General features: G+C 43.6%; 1 protein-coding gene across 11 annotated transcripts in view; it reads right to left on the bottom strand.

Moving 5' to 3' along the window:
- Positions 1–18737, bottom strand: part of Cpeb3 (cytoplasmic polyadenylation element binding protein 3) — a 286188-nt gene that overhangs the window by 209305 nt on the left and 58146 nt on the right. For 7 of the 11 annotated variants that reach the window (XM_045157044.1, XM_045157040.1, XM_045157018.1 and 4 more), the window contains exon 2: positions 12347–13356. In XM_045157044.1, coding sequence (XP_045012979.1) covers positions 12347–13345 — 999 coding nt within the window. In that variant the 5' untranslated portion in view covers positions 13346–13356. Of the gene's footprint in view, positions 1–12346; positions 13357–13573; positions 13690–16175; positions 16335–18737 lie in introns of those variants that run through there. The other 4 variants (XM_045157034.1, XM_045157038.1, XM_045157037.1 and 1 more) reach the window with 4 other exon arrangements.

Genomic DNA, 18737 nt, shown 5'->3' with positions numbered 1-18737 from the left:
GATCTGCCAACAGTGATTTATATCATAATCCATATTATTTCTGAGAATTATGTAATTGTGCTTCTGGAGAAAGAAAAATAGACTATTTCAAGATGCTAAGTTAACTGCAGTATTTTAATTCATTAGTATTTTTCAATTTCAAGTGAAGTCAAAATGCAAGTATTAGGGCTGGACAGATGGCTTAGCAGTTAAGACGTTTGGATTTAGTGATGAAACTGTTTAGTGAGGTTCTGTTGTTTTTCTGGCGGGGGGGGTGGTTTCATGCCTATGAAGCCTAAGGACCCGACTTTGATGCCCTAGTGCCCATGCAAGCCAGATGGACAACAAGGTAAAACATACATCCTAAGTTTGTGTGCAGTGACTGTAGGCCCTGGCACACCCATATTCATTTTTTCTCTCTCAAATAAATAAATTTTAAATTTTTTAAAATTTTAAAAATGCAAGTATTAGATAGAATGGCTTCAATTGCTTCTCAGCCTTTTGGCTAAGATCAAGTGTAGAATGGTTTCATATAAGGATATTTACAAACCCCACCCGTGTAAAGACCACTAAAGGGAGGTGGGTGTGCTAGAACAGGCTATAATCCCAGGACTCAGAAGAAAGAAGTAAGAGCATTGCTGTGAGTTCAAGGCCAGCCTGGGATTACATAGTTAATTCCAGGTCAGCCTGGGCTAGAGCAAGACCATACCTCAAAAAACCAAAAACAAAAAAACCATTACCTCCCCCAGGAAAGTCTTCTTGAATCTGTGACTATGTTACCTCAACTCCTACATTGTTCAACTTGTCAAGAGTGGAACTCAAGGCTCTACCCTGTAATTGTGTCTCTGACAACACTGACCAAGTCCAACCAAGAGCCAGGCTAGCCTCTAGGGAAGCAGCAGTGAGGAATTTCACATCAGAGCCCTGTATCTCCAGAGCTATCAAAATCAACATGTGGGCTGGAGTGATGACTCAGAGGTTAAGGTGTTTAACTGCAAAGTCTAACCACCTGAGTTCAGTTCCCTACTACCCATGTAAAGCTTGATGATGCACAGAGTGGCGCATGCATCTGGAGTTTGTTTGCAGTGGCAGGAGGCCCTGGGCCACCCATTCATTTTTTCTCTCTCTCTCTCTCCTTCTCTCTCTCTCCCACTTGCATTAGTGAGTTGGCCATACAGATAAGCAAGTAGTCACCAGCCTGAACCACTTTTGTAATGTAAGTTTACACTATATAGCCTTCAGAGCACCATGACTGGCTCTCTGAAATATGCAGTGATTGGCTTTCTAAAATATGCAGTCACTCAGTGGTAGTGTGCTTGGCTAGCATGTATGAAGGAAAGGAGGGAGGAAAGAAAGAGGAAAAAGGCTGGCTATGATAGTTCACACCTATAATCCTAATACTCTGGAGGACTGCTGTGAGGTCAAGGAGCAACAGTATGCATGAGATCCCATCTCAAAGGAAAGCTATGTATGGCGGTGCATGCCTATTATCACAGAACTTGGGAGACCAAAACAGGAGGATCACAAAGGAAAACTGCACCTGTGTCAGGTGTCCTAGCAGGGCATGGTAGCCTTTAATCTCAGCATTTGGGAGGTAGGAGGATTACCACCCTGAGACTACACAGTGAATTCCAGGAAAGCCTGGGCTAGAATGAGACCCTACCTCGGAAAAACAAAACAAAAAAATCTTGCAATTCCTAACCCTCAAAGAGACTATAATGACCCTTTGTTGTCATTCATATCAACCATGCCATAGTACATTCTGAAACAGTTTGTGGGGGTTGGTTGGATCTTCTGTGCTTCTGGATTAGAGCAGTAGTTAAAAAGCCAGGCACAGTGGGGCATGCCTTTAATCCCAGCACCTACCTGGGAGGCAGAGGTAGGAGGATCGCCATGAGCTCAAGGCCACCCTGAGACTACACAGCGAATTCCAGGTCAGCCTGGGCTAGAGTGAAATCCTACCTCAAAAAAAAAAAAAAAAAGAAGAAGAAGAAGAAAGGAAAGGAAAGGAATAAATCAGGGTAGTGCTGGAGAGATGGCTCAGTGGTTAAGACACTTGCCTGCAAAGCCTAAGGACTGGAGTTTGATTCCCTAATACCCATGTAAAGCCAGATATACAAGGTGGCACATGTGTCTAGTGTTCATTTGCAGTGGCTGGACGTCCTGACACACCCATCATCTTTCTCTCGCTCTACCTACCTCTTACTCTCACTCTCTCTCAAATAAATAAATAAAATATTTAGACAAAAAAAGAAAAAAAAAAACAGGGTAGTGATGCATGCTTCTAATCCCAGCCCTTGGAAGATAAAAGGGTGAGAAGTTCAAGGTCATACTCTGCTACACAGCAAATTTGACACCAACCTAGGTGAGATGAGAGCCTGTCTTTTAAAAAAAAGAAAGAAAGAAAGGAGGAAGGGAGGGAAAGAAAGCCCTGGCCGGGCGTGGTGGTACATGCCTTTAATCCCAGCACTGAGGAAGCAGAGATAGGAGGAGTGCCATGAGTTCGAGGCCACCCTGACACTACAGAGTTAATTCCAGGTCAGTCTGAGAGTGAGATCCTACCTTGAAAAACCAGAAAAAGAAAGCAACTTGAGTTCTAAATCTATTATTTAAAGCATGTAGAGACTAAACAATTTATATTGCTTTTTGAGAGGATGGTTTGTGTGTAGCCTTCTTTTTAATTTGCTGGGCATGATGGCGTAGGCCTTTAGTCCCAGCACTCAGGAGGGTGAGGTACAAAGATTATTATGAGTTCAAGGCCAGCCTGGGGCTACAAAATGAGTTCCAGGTGGGCAGGGGGGTAGAATGAGACCCTACCTCAAAAACCCCAGTCTCAAAGAAGATACCTTAAAGTTGTCCTTTGACCTCAGCATGTACCTGGTTTGAGACAGGGTTTCTTTATGCTATAAATGAATCCACACTAGCTGGCCCATGAGCTTGGATTCTCTGGCTCTGCCTCCATTGTTCCAGGCATAGTGGGATCATGGAAGCATGCTCTACTTTGCATCGGACTTTTTATATGGGTGCTGGATATCTGAATCAGGGCCAGCAAGCTTTTGTAAAACTAGTACCTTTAACTGCTGAACCATCTACCCAGCCCTGTTTTGTTTTTTTGAGACAGAATCTTACTCAGAAGCCTAGGCTGGCCCAGATCTCAAAACAATCCTCCTGACTCAGCTTTGCAAGTGATAAGATTATAGACATAAAGCTACTCTGCCTGGCTAAAAGATTTCCAAAGATATTTTTGTTTATTTATTTGAGAGAGTATGAGTGTGCCAGGATTTCTTGCCACTGCAAATAAACTCCAAGTGCTTGTGCCACTTTGTGCATTTGGCTTTACATGGATGCTGGGAAATTGAACCCAGACTGGCAGGCTTTGCAAGCAAGTGCCTTTGATTGCTGATCCATTTCCCCAGCCTCTGACTGAAAGATTTAAAAAAAAAAAGTAGTTGAAAAATGCTGATAATCCCTAAAATTTATTGTAAGTAGGCATGTTCTTATTTTTTGTTTTGTTTTGTTTTTCAAGGTAGGGTCTCATTCTAGTCCATGCTGACCTGTAATTCATTATGTATTATCAGGGTAGCCTCAAACTCTCAGCAATCCTTACCTACCTCTGCCTCACAAGTGCTGGGATTAAAGGCATACGCCACCAAGCCTGGCTGGCATATTCATAGTTAATCTCTATATTTTATGGCATTGGGGGAAGAACTTGGGCTTCATGCACACAAGGAAGCATTCTTCCACTGAGATATATCCCCAGCCCCTTAACATCGTTTTTTAAAAATTTTTTTGTTCATTTTTATTTTTTATTTGAGAGTGAGAGAGAGAGAAAGAGGCAGAGAGAGAGAGAGAGAATGGGCGCACCAGGGCCTCCAGCTACTACAAACGAACTCTAGACACATGCGCCCCCTTGTGCATTTGGCTAACGTGGGTCCTGGGGAATTGAGCCTCCAACCGGAGTCCTTAAGCTTCACAGGCAAGCGTTTAACCACTAAGCCATCTCTCCAGCCCTTAATGTCATTTTTATTTGATAAATTCACGTAAGGAAAGTCTTTCTCTATTATTGGTAATTCAGCATGAAAGTCAACACTAAGTGACATCTAACTAGGCACAGCCCAGAAAATATAAAATTTCTTAACACTGATTTTTAAAAATTTGGGGTTTTTTTTGTTTGTTTGCTTGTTTTTTCAAGGTAGGGTCTCATTATAGCCCAGGCTGACCTGGAATTTACTATATAGTCTCAGGCTGGCCTTGACCTCACAGAGATCCTCCTGCCTTTGCCTCCTAAGTGCTGGGATTGAAGATGTGCACTACAACATTCTGCGTTCTTGACACTGATTTTAAGTTGTAGTGAGAAAAGTGATAATGCAAAGATGCAGACAGAAAACAGAAATTGTAATTTTCCAAAAATATAATAATTAGTGGGGGAAATATTGATGATTTTTATTTATTTGTGAGGAGAGAGATTGAGGGCATTCCAGGGCCTCTGATGCTATAAAGGCACTCCAGATGCATCAGGCATTATGTATGTACTGGGGAGTTGAACCTGGGCTGAACCCAAGCCAACAGGCTTTTGCAAGCAAGCACTTTTAGCTGCTGAACTAGACTCCTCTTCTTCCTTTTTTTTTTTTTTTTTTTTTTTTTTTTTTGAGGCAGGGTCTCACCCCAGCTGATCTGGAATTCACTATGTAGTTTCAGGGTGGCCTCCCACCTCTGCTAAGATGAAAGGCATGTATCACCACACCCGGTTTCTTACATTTTTATTCAGACAAAATGTTAAAGAAATCTCCCAGCTATCTCAGAAAGTCAAGTACAGATTCAGTCTAGTCACCTGCACCTACATTGCACTGTTAACTGATGTCAAGAGAAGTATAGACAAAGAGGCAAAAGCCTTCAGCTCTGGAAGCAGAGCCCAGTTCCAAACCCCAACTTGGCAATGTGCTACCCATGAAGTAGCTACGTACGTACAATCAGCACACAATAATAAGTGCACAGATCCTGAATTTCTTTGTCGATGTGGTGTGGATCATAGTCATCTGCCTCAAAGGAGTTTCAATAAGGAGCTAATTGTAAAGTGACTAACATGGGGCCTGGCCAACAAGAAAATACTGGATGATCAGTTTACCAAGAGAACTAAAGGGTAATAATGAAAATAATCATATAGTGAAAAAGAATAAGTGGAGGCTTTATTCCTGCCTGCCTTCTCATAGGCAGAAAAGTCCTTCCTACTCTCTCCTCTTCCCTTCTCTTAATCTAATAAAAGTCTCTCTAAACTTAAAAAAAAAAAAAAAAAAGAAGTGGAAATCTGTGGATATTTAGAGTATGTTATATTATGCATTTATTCTATGATGATTACATAATCCTAGATATAAAGAAAAAATAATAACACTACATAAAATTCTGGGATTATTCAGACTGTACTAAATGAAAATGTTGGTCATGCTTCTGTGATAAAATCATACAGAGGCTCTGGTTGCCATTATAATAGTAATCATAATCCAATACTTACTCATTGTAAATTGTTATCTCCATTTTTTTAGGTGAAGAAGTTGCAGGTCAGCATGTTCACACAATTTACTTAACTGTGAAGCCAGTAATTGACAGAGTTGACATTCTGCTGCCACACCCTTTTTTTTTTTTTTTTTTTTGGTTTGTTTGTTTTTTAAGGTAGGATTTCACTGTAGTCCAGGCTGAACTGGAAATCATTATGTAGTCTCAGGGTGGCCTTGAATTCATGGCCATCCTCCTACCTCTGTCTCCCAAGTGCTGGGATTAAAGGTGTATGCTACCACACCCGGCTGCCACACCCTATTTTTGACAGAAACTATCCACCTGAACTTGGGCAAGTCACATAATTTTGATTTTCTCCTCTAAAAAATGGACCCTGATGAATGCTTTCAAAATTGCCTTCTAATCTTCTTTGGACAACACTGCTTAAATCTAAATTTCCTACATAGAGAAAACATCCCTGCTCTAGTCCTTTCATATATGCAGGCATCTCTCTTTTATAACCTGGTATGTATGTATAATTCTGTGGTGTCCTCGCTACTCTCAAGCTCTATGGTGACAGGCACATAAATCAAGAGATACCAGCTGACAGAGAAGCTCAGAGAAGTCAGGTGTAGTGGCACACAACCAAGGAATCGGAGACAGGAGAGTACTAAATTTGAATCTAGCCTGGACAAGACCTGTTTGCTTCACTTTACCGCTCAAAAAAGAAGCCACAAGTGACAATGGTACACACCTGTAATCCCAAAGCTTGGGAGGTAGAGGCAAAATGATCAACAAAGTCATCCTCAGCTACATAGGGAGTTGGAGGTCAGCCTGGACTATGAGGCACTGTCTCAAACCCATCCCTTTCCCTAAACCACCCCCCACCAGAAAAACAACAGAGCCTCACTAAACAGTTCCATCACTAAATCTCTCTGAACGGAGTCCAAAGAGAACCTAATTTCCTGACAGACACTATGGCAAAAGATAAGAACACACCAATGAAATTAGCCAGAGTTCCAGGAGCTGACTGAAGTCACCCTACCTCTCAGGACCTTATTTTCCTTATTTATGGAAATGAAACCCCTTTTAGGTACGAGTGCTCCCTGAAGAAGCAACCACCTCAAGCCAGGAAGCCAACCAACTTTATGAGAATAAAAAAGCCTCTGTGGTTTGGAAAGCCACATCAAAATACAGTTACTGCTTTTACAAAACAAACCACAGAAATAGGACTCAGGAAAAAAAGAAAAAACTGTGTAGGTAGGAAACAGCAAAGGGAATAAAGAACCACTCTCGAAGGGCACAATGTCTCATTTTCTCATTTCCCCCACCTCTGCCCATCATACACTAGAAGCCACGTGCTCTGGAGGCTGAGGAAGGAAGACCAAGACATTAAGGTCAGACTTCTCCTTAGAGTGAGAATAGCCTGAGTTACATGAGACCTTGTCTCAAAAAAACAAACAGTGGCTGGGATGTAGCTCAGTGGCAGAGCACTTGCCTAGGGTGTGTGAGGCCCTAGGTTCACTCCCCAGTACTGGCAAAATAAAGATACATGAAGCCAGACACAGTGGTGCATAACTATAATCCCACGCTCAGGAGGCCAAGGCAGGAGGTTCACTGAGTTCAAGGCCAGCCTGGGCTACAATAGTTATAGATCTATCTGGGCTGTAGTGAGACCATGCCTTAAAAAAAAAAAAAAATACAACAGAGTAGTTCACTCATTATGGACAGCCCCTTTTAGCTCATAGTCTATTTTTTTAAAGAGTCAGGAGTGGTAGTTCAGGCCTGTAATCCCAGCACTACAGAGACAGAAAGATTGCCATGAGTTTCAGGCCAGCCTGGGCTACCGAGTTAAGACTCTTTCTTTTTGTTTTTTAATTAATTATTTCTTTATTTGAGAGCGACAGACACAGAGAGAAAGACAGATAGAGGGAGAGAGAGAGAATGGGCACAGGTCCTCCAGCCTCTGCAAACGAACTCCAGACACGTGCGCCCCCTTGTGCATCTGGCTAACGTGGGACCTGGGGAACCGAGCCTCGAACCGGGGTCCTTAGGCTTCACAGGCAAGCGCTTAACCGCTAAGCCATCTCTCCAGCCCAAGACTCTTTCTTAAAAAGACAAGAAATAAAATAAAAATGACGTAGAGGCTAGGGAAAGAGCTCAGTAGGTAGGGTGCCTGCCTAGCATGTGTGATTCCCTGCCCTGCATAAACTATTGGCATGGTGACACTCACCTGTGATGTCGGCACTTGGGAGGAGGCAGGAGATCAGAAACTCAACATCATCTTCAGCTACAAAGCAATAGTCAGCCTGGACTACACAAGACCTTGTCTCAAAAACAAATAACAAGCCGGGCGTGGTGGCACATGACTTTCATCCCAGCACTCGGGAGGCAGAGGTAGGAAGGAGGATTGCCATGAGTTCGAGGCCACCCTGAGACTCCATAGTGAATTCCAGGTCACCCTGGGCTAGAGTGAGACCCTACCTCAAAAAACCAAAAAAAAAAAAAAAAATAAAATAAAATAAAAATAAAAAAATAATAAAAAATAAAACACAACAACAAAAAAAAGGTAAAGTTGGGCTGGAGATATGGTTCAATGATTAAAGACTCTGCTTACAAAGCCTGACAATCTAAATTTGATTTCCCAATACCCATGTAAAGCCAGATACACAAAGTGTCACATGCATCAGGAATTCATTCATTTGCAGTGGTAGGAGGCCCTGGCACACCCATTCCCTCTTGAACTCATTCTCTCTCTCTCTCTCTCTCTCTCTGCTTGCAAACTAATTAGTTAATTTAAGAAAGGTAAAGTTGATATTCCATGAAATAAACTCACTTTAAAGTAAGTGTGGTGGTACACACCTGTAACCTAAGCTCTCAAGAAACAGATGCAAGAAGAGAATGGCCAAGATCCAACCAGTCTGGGATTTACAGCAAGACAGCCTCAAAAAACCAAAAACTCGAGTGGGGCGTGATGATGAATGCCTTTAATCCCAACACTCAGGAGGCTGAGGTAGGAGGACTGCCGAGAGTTCGAGGCCACCCTGAGACAACATAGTGAATTCCAGGTCAGCCTGGGATAGAGTAAGACCCTACCTCAGAAAACAAAAAACAAACAAACAAACAACAACAACAACAACAAAAACAACTTCTCAATTTAAAGATAAAGTTTTCCAGACTGGAGAGATGACTCAGTGGTCAAGATGTCTGCCTGCAAAGCCTAACAATCTTGGTTTGATTCCCCAGTACCCACATAGACCCAGATGCACAGTGGATCATGCATCTGTAGTTTGTTTGCAGTGGCTAGAGGCCCCGGTGTGCCTATTCATTCATATATTCTCTCTTTCTGTTTGCAAATAAATAAATAAAAATATTTAAAGAGGCTGAAGAGATGGCTTAGCGGTTAAGGTACTTGCCCACAAAGCCAAAGGACCCAGGTTCAAGTCCCCAGAACCCACATAAGCCTGATGTGCCCAATCTCTCAGTCTCCCTCGCTCTGCCTCTTTCTCTCTCTCATAAATAAATAAAAGTTAAAAATATTTAAAGTTTCCCTAATTAACTAACTTTTTAAATATTTAAGATTATTTTCTTCCTTTTTAGAAACATAATATTCTGTGTGTTCACATATGCATTGAGGAACTGAGGACAGAATCTAGGGGCCTTGTGTATGCCATTGAGCTACACTTCCAGTTATAGAAAAATAATTTAAGGGCTGGGGAGATGGCTCAGCAGTCAAAGGCACTTATGCCAGCCCAGTACCCACATAAAGCCATATGCACAAAGTGATGCATGCATCTGGAGTTTGTAGTGGAAAGAAGTCCTGGCATGCCCATTATTATTCTCTCTCTCCTCTAATTTGCAAATAAAAATGTAAATTAAAAATTAAACAAAGAAAAATGACATAAATAAATGCACACTGTAACATTCTACACTCAAATCTGGGCGTTTAATCCCAGCACTAGGGAGGCAGAGGTAGGAGGATCTCTGTGAGCTTGAGGCTACCCTGGGACTACATAGTGAATTCTGGGTCAGCCTGAACTAGAGTGAGACCCTACCTCAAAAACAAAAACAAACAAACAAAAAACAAGAGTTCAAGATCATCCTCAGCCACCTGGGATGTTCCAGGCCAACCTAAACTACATGAGAGCCTATCTCAAAAACACACCAACAACAAGGCCTTGTGGGGCTGCCTTGAATCCCAGCACTTAGGAAACCAAGGTAGGAGGATCACTGTGAATTCCAGGTCAGCCTGGATTAGAGACCCTACCTTGAAAAACCAAAACAAACAAACCACTAAACATTAAAATCTGCCAATGGGGCTAGAGAGATGGCTCAGTGGTTCAGGTGCTGATTCCCCAGTACCCATTTAAGACAGATGGACAAAGTGGAACGTGCATCTAGAGTTCATTTCAGCAGCAAGAAGCCCTGGAGAGCCCTTTCTTTCTCTCTGTTTTTCTTTTTGCTTGCAACTAAATAAAAATATTTTTAAAAATAAATAAAACCTGCTATTCCTGAATGTCCCTGTGATCCAAAAGATAATAATTATTATCCTATTGTGACCATGGCATGGTGGTGCACATCTTTCATCCCTGCACTAAGAAGACAGAGGTTAGAAGACTGTTGTGCATTCAAAGGCAGTCTGAGATCACAGAGTGAATTCCAGGTCAGTCTGAGATCACAGAGTGAATTCCAGGTCAGCTTGGGCTACAGTAAGATCCTAACTCGGAAATACCACCCCCCCAAATAAATTCTATTATGGCTGAGGAGATGGCTCAGTAGTTAAAGTGATTGCTTGCAAAGTCTGTCTGCCTGGGTCAGATTCCCCAGTACCCACATAAAGCTAGATACACATACTGACGTGTGTATCTGTAATGTGTGTATCTGGAGTTTGCCCTGGCACACCCATTCATTTTCTTTCTCTCTCTCTCTCTCTCTCTCTCTCCTCACAAATAATTTTTTTTAAAGAAATTCCATTATTCCCAGCATGTAGGAAGATCACAGGGAGTTCAAGGCCAGCCTGGGACTACAAAGTGAGTTTGAGGTCAGCCTGGGCTAAAGTGAGGCCCAACCTTGAAAAAAAATTTTTTTCCAATGGAGCCAGGCATGGTGGCACATGCCTTTAATGGAAGCAAGGTAAGCGGATCATGGTGAGTTCGAAGCCAGTCTAGGACTACAGAGTGAGTTCCAGGTCACCCTGGACTAGAGTAAAACCCTGCCTGGGTGAGAGGAGGGACCTTCTCCTACAAAGTTAGGACTCTGACTCAGTGGTAGGTCTGCCTAGCATGTGCAAGGCCATGGTACTATCCCCAGCACCATACACACACACACACACACACACACACACACACACACACACACACACACACACACTCTGTCTCCTACACACTATTTGGAGGTTTCATGAACTTCCTGGCACCTTAAAAAACAAAAACCTTTGCTTTACCGCAGATAGTCTCTCAATAATGGCATCTCCTCCTTCATGAATGCAACCCACCCCAAACATTTACAATGTACTGAGAGACAAAAGGAAGGCTGCAATGGCTTCCTGACTGACTCTACCTCAGTTCTGACATCTTTCAGCACTACCCAATGGAGTCTTTTTCTTTTTTGAGACAAGCTCTGGCTAAGCAACCTTGGCTGGACTGGAACTTCCAATCTTTTAGCTTCAGCCTTGGTGCTGGGATGATAGGCTTTAACTACCACACCCAGTTTCTCTGCTTGTGGACAAATCAGTTCACAGGGGAAAGGGAAGGGGAAGGACAAGGGCAAGTGCAGATCAGAGAGCAGAGACTCTCAGTGAACACAAGCACCCTCAACAGCTCCTTTATAACACCATCAACTGCTGTGGCTGTAGACCGGGTCAGAAAGCACAAAGAGAAAGAAGGACATTCTCCATTCAATTTGTGTCTGCAGCACTTCCTGGATTTTTTCACTGGCATTTAATACCAAGGCACAAGACTCATTTTTCATTAAAGTTGCAAGACTTTCACTTTGCCCAGTTTCAAATGCTGTAATTGATCTGCATCATCTTCTTAAATAACCCAAATGGGGAAGGACACTGCAGCTTTAAATATTTCAGTGCTAGCTAGCTAATAGACTCCACTGCAATATGGCTCTGAAGGTCGTGTCCTATTGTCTCTTTCCTCTGCAAAAATCCCCCACACAATTTCTAATTCCTCTTTTAGGTAACATGGGAATGATTCCCCCTAGAAGTTCCACTCTTCCACCACAATCCATCACAGTTCTGGGTGTTTATTGGAATCTCACACTCATAATTTTCCTGGCAGGGGCAATATGCTGATTGTTATTAATGATCCCAGAACCTTAGTGAGACATAAACACATGTGTTCACATTAGTTTAATTGAGCATATGCAACTATTTGAAACAGCACCACTCAAGGCTGTTAACCTCCTTGAGAGTAAAGCCAGGGTGGTTTGGGTGTGGATGGCTTTCAGGTGGCACCCAGAGCCTAGGATTGCATAACCTGAAATGTGTAGCTACTTAAAATGATAGGAATCTCAGCCTACTCATCCTGGGACTATGCAGGCACCTTGCCATACACTTGCAGCTTTATTTGTCAAAGAAGGTCAAAATGAAAGTAGAAGCACAGCAAAGGAGAAAATAAATGAAAGGAAAAAAGGATCTTGTCTACCCTGAGAGGACGTATAAATACAATCCCCCAAGCAGTCACAAGGTACCCCCAGCTTCATCCCTCCCCCTGGTTCCCTCAGGAATGGAACAGCCCCAATGAACTGGAGGCTTGGAGTGTGAAGGGAAGTTGGACATCACTGCCCTTTCAAAAATGTCAACGGATGGAACCATAAGAAAAGTAGGGGAGAAGGGAGAAGGCGTGTGCCAGTGCGGCGGGGGCATTACCTGAAATGGCAACAGATTGTTACCATTATCGGTCCGGAAAGCGTTATCCTCCATCCAGGACTTGGAGGTGAGCGGGGCCGCACGAGGGAACTTGGGCGGCGCGATCACATTGCTGGAGAAGGGCTTTTTGAGCGGCGAGATGGGGTTAAGCGGGGATGGTACCCCCACGCCCACGCCCACGCCCACACCGACGGCTCGGCGAGGGTCCCGGCCCGCCTGCAGGCCTCCCCACGGGTTAGACGGCGCGCTCCACGCGGCGTTCACGCTCTGGTGCGTGTTCCAGCTGGACGAAGCCGAGGAGGCGGCGGCGGCGGCGGCGGCGGCGGCCACGGCCGACGAGGAGGACGGCTTGCTGGTCATGATGGGCTGGTGGCCGTAGGCGGCGGCGGCGGCGCTCCGGGGCGCGTAGGGCGCCTGGCTGGGGCTGGCGGGCGAGCGGCGCTGCTGCGGGGGCTGCGCCTGCGGGGGCTGCGCGGGCTGCGGCGCCGGCGGCGGCTGCTGGTGGTGCTGGGTCTGCGCCAGGCCGATCTGCGGCGAGAAGGTGCCTCCGAACACGGGGTTGACGTGGTGCGGGAAGTTCTGGAAGAGCATGGTCCCGTTGACCGGGGTGATCCCCTGGAAGAAGCTGTCCTCCACCGCGTTCGTCGTGCCCGTGGACCAGGTGCTGCCGAAAGACGGCGACAGGGACGCTCCGGGCGCCGCAGGCTCCTGGGGCGGCGGCGGCTGCTGTGGGGGCTGATGGAAACTCAAGCCCGGCAGGAGCGGCGACTCCATCTGCATCTTGTCGGGGCCGTTGGGGGCTGGCGGGGCCGAGGTGGGGCTCAGAGCCGGCACTGCGCTGCTGTCCTCGGGCTTGGGGGTCTCGGAGGAGAGGGGCGTGGACGGGGCTTCTGCTGCGCCGGGCTCGGGCTGGAGCTGCTGCTGCTGCTGCTGCTGCCGCTGCTGTTGCTGAGACTGGGGCTGGGTTTTGCTTTTGTCCATCAGTAAATCATCCTGCATGGTTTGCGCAGCTGAAACGGGAGAGAAAGAGACGCGTTATTGTCAGCGTGATCATTAATGCCCCTCACTGAAGCCGGCGGGCGGGCGTTTTACTAGCGAAAATCCAGTGCCATCGCCACCAGCCAATTGCAGTGCAAATCCATAATCTCCCATTTAGAAGAACAGGTCGGACTGGGGGGAGGGGGGACTCGAGCAAGGTCTCTAAAAATACTGTGAGAGCGTCTTCACCCTTTCTGATGTCGTGGTTCCTTTTCTGTATTAGTGAGAGATGTGCTTATAAGACAGAAAGACAGCAATTTCGCCACGTCTCTTTTTCCCCTTCACCGGAACTCACAGCGTTCACCCTGCAATGAGAAACTGATTCTGGTTCCTGTTTTTTCCCAAGCACCACCCTCCCCCAGTTATTTGCATACGTCAATAAATAGTGCTGCGTCCTTCAGCAAGGTTAAAAAGACACCGCACACGACCCTTTCTCCCCCCCCCCCCTTCCCCAGTTCGAGCACTTAAAACAAAAACACGCCGAGTTATCCTTCTTGATTAGCAAGCTGCCTTCTTGCCTGAGATAATTGTTTCATTTAGCTGCAGTGAGGCACGACAGAGGAAATCTTTGGCATTTGTTAGAAGGACTCAGCTGCACAATCATGCTCTGGCTTCAGAAGCGGCAGCTACTCCATTTTGTCAGGAGACGTTTTAATTTAAAAGAAAACTCCCGTTTTTAAAAGGTCTCGGGAGGTAGAGGCAGAAAGACCAGAAGTTCAAGGTCATCCTTGACTAAATAGCGAGTTCGAGGCAAGGCTACGCTATGCTATATGAGATCTATCTCCCTCCCGTCCCCTCCCCTCCCCTCCCCTCCCTCTCTCTCCCTCTCTCTCTCTCTCTCTCTCTCCAAAAAAAAAAAAAAAAAAAATACTGAAAACGTTTGGAAATTCTTGCTTTTTGTTACTCTAAAGATTATGGTCTTTCTGCTTATTCTCCAATTTTCTCGTCTGCAGTTCTACCACACAAGAGATTTCTTGGCTTCTCAGTGTTTCAGGTCTCAACAGGAGCCTGAGAATTTCTCTGCAGAGTAGAAAAATGCTTCTGGTTGGATTTGAGGTCAGAGAGAGGGAGGGAGTGTCTGTGAGATGGAGTGGGGGCGGGACTTTAAAAATGCATCTGAGATTTAAGTAGACAGTTAATTCTGGGGTTGCCAGATTTTCATTTTCGAGTCCTCCTGCTGCTGCCTTGGTCACAAGACTGGCAAATTTAGAATCCATTCTTTTATCACCAGTATTAGCGGTGAACGACTATGGTTTGGTGACCCTGAATTGCCATATGCTAGCAAGTGTTAAAAATAGAGGAGTACAGAGTCCCAAATCCTCATACATTGTAATTATAGTGTATCGCCATCACTGTCTCATTTAGCCATATAAGGAGTGTATGGTATTTTCCACTTCACATAGCAGGGCTATATTCACCTCTGTCATACAGCCCATTTTCTTATTCAAGGATGAAAATAGTAATCACTCAAAGCTAGGAGATTTCCATGCATGCAGTTATCATTGAGTTTGCTTGTCTCTTAGAATATGTTAATTGCTTTAAATATATGAATATAACAGGGCTGAGACCCCGAGACAAATATTTTGACATGTTAAAGGAGCAGATGACCAAACATGTAATTATTTTTAGATGATGATTCAGTACAATTGCAACAAAGTTATTAATACATTTAATACAGCTAATTAACTCATACTGGAGAAGCATCTTTCTCAGGACATTTGTGGAAGGGCATTCAGATATACACAGAAGCTCTGCCTTGGACATCCTCACTATAACTCTTAGAAAATGGAGGTACGATGCACTTGACTATTACACAAAAGATAGCAGGCCCAGAAATTAGATGAAAAGTAGTTCTGTTTTATTAAAAACTACTATTAAGATAGATAGCTTTCATTTCAAAGTTTCATACACAAAATAGTGGGCTGAAGGAAATGCTTAACGGCCACCTTACTTTATTTCTCACATCCCTGCCGCTCCCCTTCCTCTTGAAAAAAAACCCCAACCCAACATAACATGAATCACAAATTCCCAGCTACTAGCAATAAAACCTACTTAAGATTGCTTTTATGGTCCCCAGTTCCCTCCATCTAAAGCAATGCCTTTGATTAATATTGTAAATATAGCACAAAGAGGCAAGTGAGTCTTGTATTCAGACAACAAAGTTCCATCACTGCCAAAGAAGATGGTCACAGAAAGACATTTTCCTACTTGGTTTAAACAGTGCTGCAGTAAACCATTGTAATTCTGGAATTTGAGTGGCTTCCAGTGAGCTAGAATTATCTTTACAATAGCCATATCATCATGGCTGAAATATGCATTTGATTAGAATTTTAATATCACCCAGCCTTTCTTGCTTGTCTCTAACATTGTTAATTTCTTTAGTCTAAACTACATGCTTTTGGTGGAAAAAAAAAACATAATACTCTACTACAGCAAAAAAGTAACCTAGACTCAGAATATTTTATAAAGGCTATAATTAATATTAATATATCATTAAATTCTTAACACTCATTTCTCAATACTCCTTAAACATACAAATTTCACTTTCTGCACAAATTCACTCTGTCAAGGTCAAGACCCACCTTTTAATAAATAAGACCTTTTAAACAAAAGGTGAGCCAAGCATTAAGGTAACATTGACTAAGCAAATATGCAGTAGCTCTCAATAACTGCCCATATGGTTTGCTTCATTTGAGGGTTTTTTGCTTAGATATAGCAAAGTCTGAGAAATAGATACCTCCTTCCCCTCCCCCACCACACACACAATAGACCGTCTTTTACATGCACTCACCCAATTTCAAGTAAAACATTTGTAGTAGCAGTTACCTTTGAGTGTCCAGTTTTTAAGGATCGATAAAATTTAAAAGTGAACAGTATTTATTTTCTTCTATCGGGTTGATTATGTGACCGCTCTGGCAAAAGCACTTTGACAACTGTGAGAAGAGAGGGCATGCGCACACAGAGAACTGTGGGGGCTGAAGTCCTTCACAAGGTACTCGCCCGACTTCAACACGTTCAGCCAGGAAAGGAGGAAGCCTAGCAAACACCAGTTCCAAGGGGAAGAGGCTGCGCCTGGATTACATTATATCCTCCTAACCAATCTAAATGAGGAGTTGTTGAAATGAAAAGAATGAAAAATAAACTGGGTTGTCAACTTGATTTAGGAAGAAAGGCTAAAAGAGAAACCCGATTGTGGGACTCAGAATAAATACATCTAGCCGAGCTACCTTAAATGGTATTATGATGGTAATGACGGGGTAGCCTGCAAAAGGAACCTTAGGGAGAAGGGCTGAGGTGAGGAGGAAAAAGGGAGGAGAACTACAGAAAATGATAATCACTAAATTTGACTGCAAGTAAAGGAAACTCTTGTTTCTTTTGTTTTTATTACTGTTGCTTTGTTTTGCTTTATGATACTGAGTCTTTCTATGCTGGACTAGCCTCTCTTCCAAATGCTGGGATTGCATGTCTGTACCACCATGCCTGCCATAGGAAAAACTTTTTTTAAATTTTATCAATTTATTTGCACACACATTTGTGTGGGGGGGGGCAGGGTCTCTTGCCACTGTAAATGAATTTCAGAGATGTATCACTTTGTGTATGACTTTATATGAATGATAGAGAACCTGGGCCACCAGAGTTTGCAAACCTGTACTTTTAACCACAGAGCCATCTTCCCAGCTCCAACACTTAATGTAGACTGGAAAAAACAAAACGGAAAAAAAACCTTGTGGGCTGGTGAAATGGCACTTTAATACCAAATGTGTTATTAAACTTAGAGGTCAGGTAGAAATACATTTTCATCACAAATGTTTGACATCTACCAGGATTTTATTTACTCACTTATTTTGAGACAAGATCTCACTATGTACCCCAGGATAGCCTCAAAATTGCAGCAATCCTGGCTCTGCTTGCCAATGCTGATTTTAAGGCATGAGCCACCACACCCTGCTCAGGTTTCCCTTGTATCTGAATTTTCATCACAGAAACAAAGCTAGGCATGGTGGCATTCGAAAGGTTGAAGCAAGAGAATGGCCATGAGTTCTGCCCCAGGGACAGAATAAGTTACAGACCTATCTGACTTACAAAAATGAGACTGGGTCTGGAGAGATGGCTTAGCAGTTAAGGACCCAGGTTCAATTTCCTAGGAATGTAAACCAGATGCAAAAGGTGGTGCATGAATCTGGAGTTTGTAACACCTGGAGCTTCTGGCATGCCTATCCTCTCTCTATATATGCCTCTCTCTCTCTCTCTCTCAAATAAATAAAAATTAAAATGTATAAGAATATATAAATACATAAGCAAGAAATAAAAATTTTTAAAAAAGAAACTTCTGGGTGTGGTGGTGCACACCTTCACAGCTTTAATCCCAGCACTTGGGAGGCAGAGGTGGGAGGATCATTTGCTGTGTGTTCAAGGCCACCCTGAGACTACACAGTGAATTCCAGGTCAGCCTGGACTAAAGAGTGAGATTCTACCTTGAAAAAATGACAAAAACAAAAACAACAAAAAACTGTGCCTTTAAAAAAAAAAGTCCAGGGCTGGAGAGATGGCTTAGTGGTTAAGCGCTTGCCTGTGAAGCCTAAGGACCCTGGTTCGAGGCTCGGTTCCCCAGGTCCCACGTTAGCCAGATGCACAAGGGGGTGCACGCATCTGGAGTTCATTTGCAGTGGCTGGAGGCCCTGGCGCGCCCATTCTCTCTCTCTCCCTCTATCTGTCTTTCTCTCTATGTCTGTCGCTCTCAAATAAATAAATAAAAAATGAACAAAAAAAAAGTCCACCTAAAATCCTGAATAAAACACACTTTACATTATTTATATAATGATTAATAAGATAAAATTCACCTTTACATACTGAAATATTTGTTAAAATATTAATTAATAACTTAAGATCCTTAGACTTTAACAGCATTGTACAGTGATTTCTTGGTTTAAGACAAAACGTAGATGGTACTAAGGTTTTTTTTATTTGTTTTGAAATGAAGTCTCTTATTACCCAAGTTGGCCTTGAACTTGCTAGGTAGCTCAGGATAATGTTGAACTGATACTCCTGGCTTTACCCCTCTAGTGCTAGGATTACAGGCCCTACTGAGCTTCAATTGCTGTTTCCTTTCCTACATGTGTGCATACACATGTGCATGCGCACACACAGATGCCCACATCCTATGTGCATGCATGCTGAGGTCAGAGGTGAACAACATGGAGTCCTCTTCTATTGCTCTTTCCACTTTATTTCCTTGAGATAGAGCCTCTCTACTGAACCCTGAGCTGCTGTTTCCAGTCAGACTGGCTGATCAGCAATTTCCTGGAGATTCTGAGGAGTCTACTCCCCATAGGATGGTTACAGACCATGCCTG

Source organism: Jaculus jaculus, chromosome 1 (genome assembly GCF_020740685.1).
Source record: "Jaculus jaculus isolate mJacJac1 chromosome 1, mJacJac1.mat.Y.cur, whole genome shotgun sequence".
NCBI classification, from domain to species: Eukaryota; Metazoa; Chordata; class Mammalia; order Rodentia; family Dipodidae; genus Jaculus; species Jaculus jaculus.
Note: the sequence above shows the minus strand (reverse complement) of the source record. Positions and strands in the feature narration are given on the sequence as shown.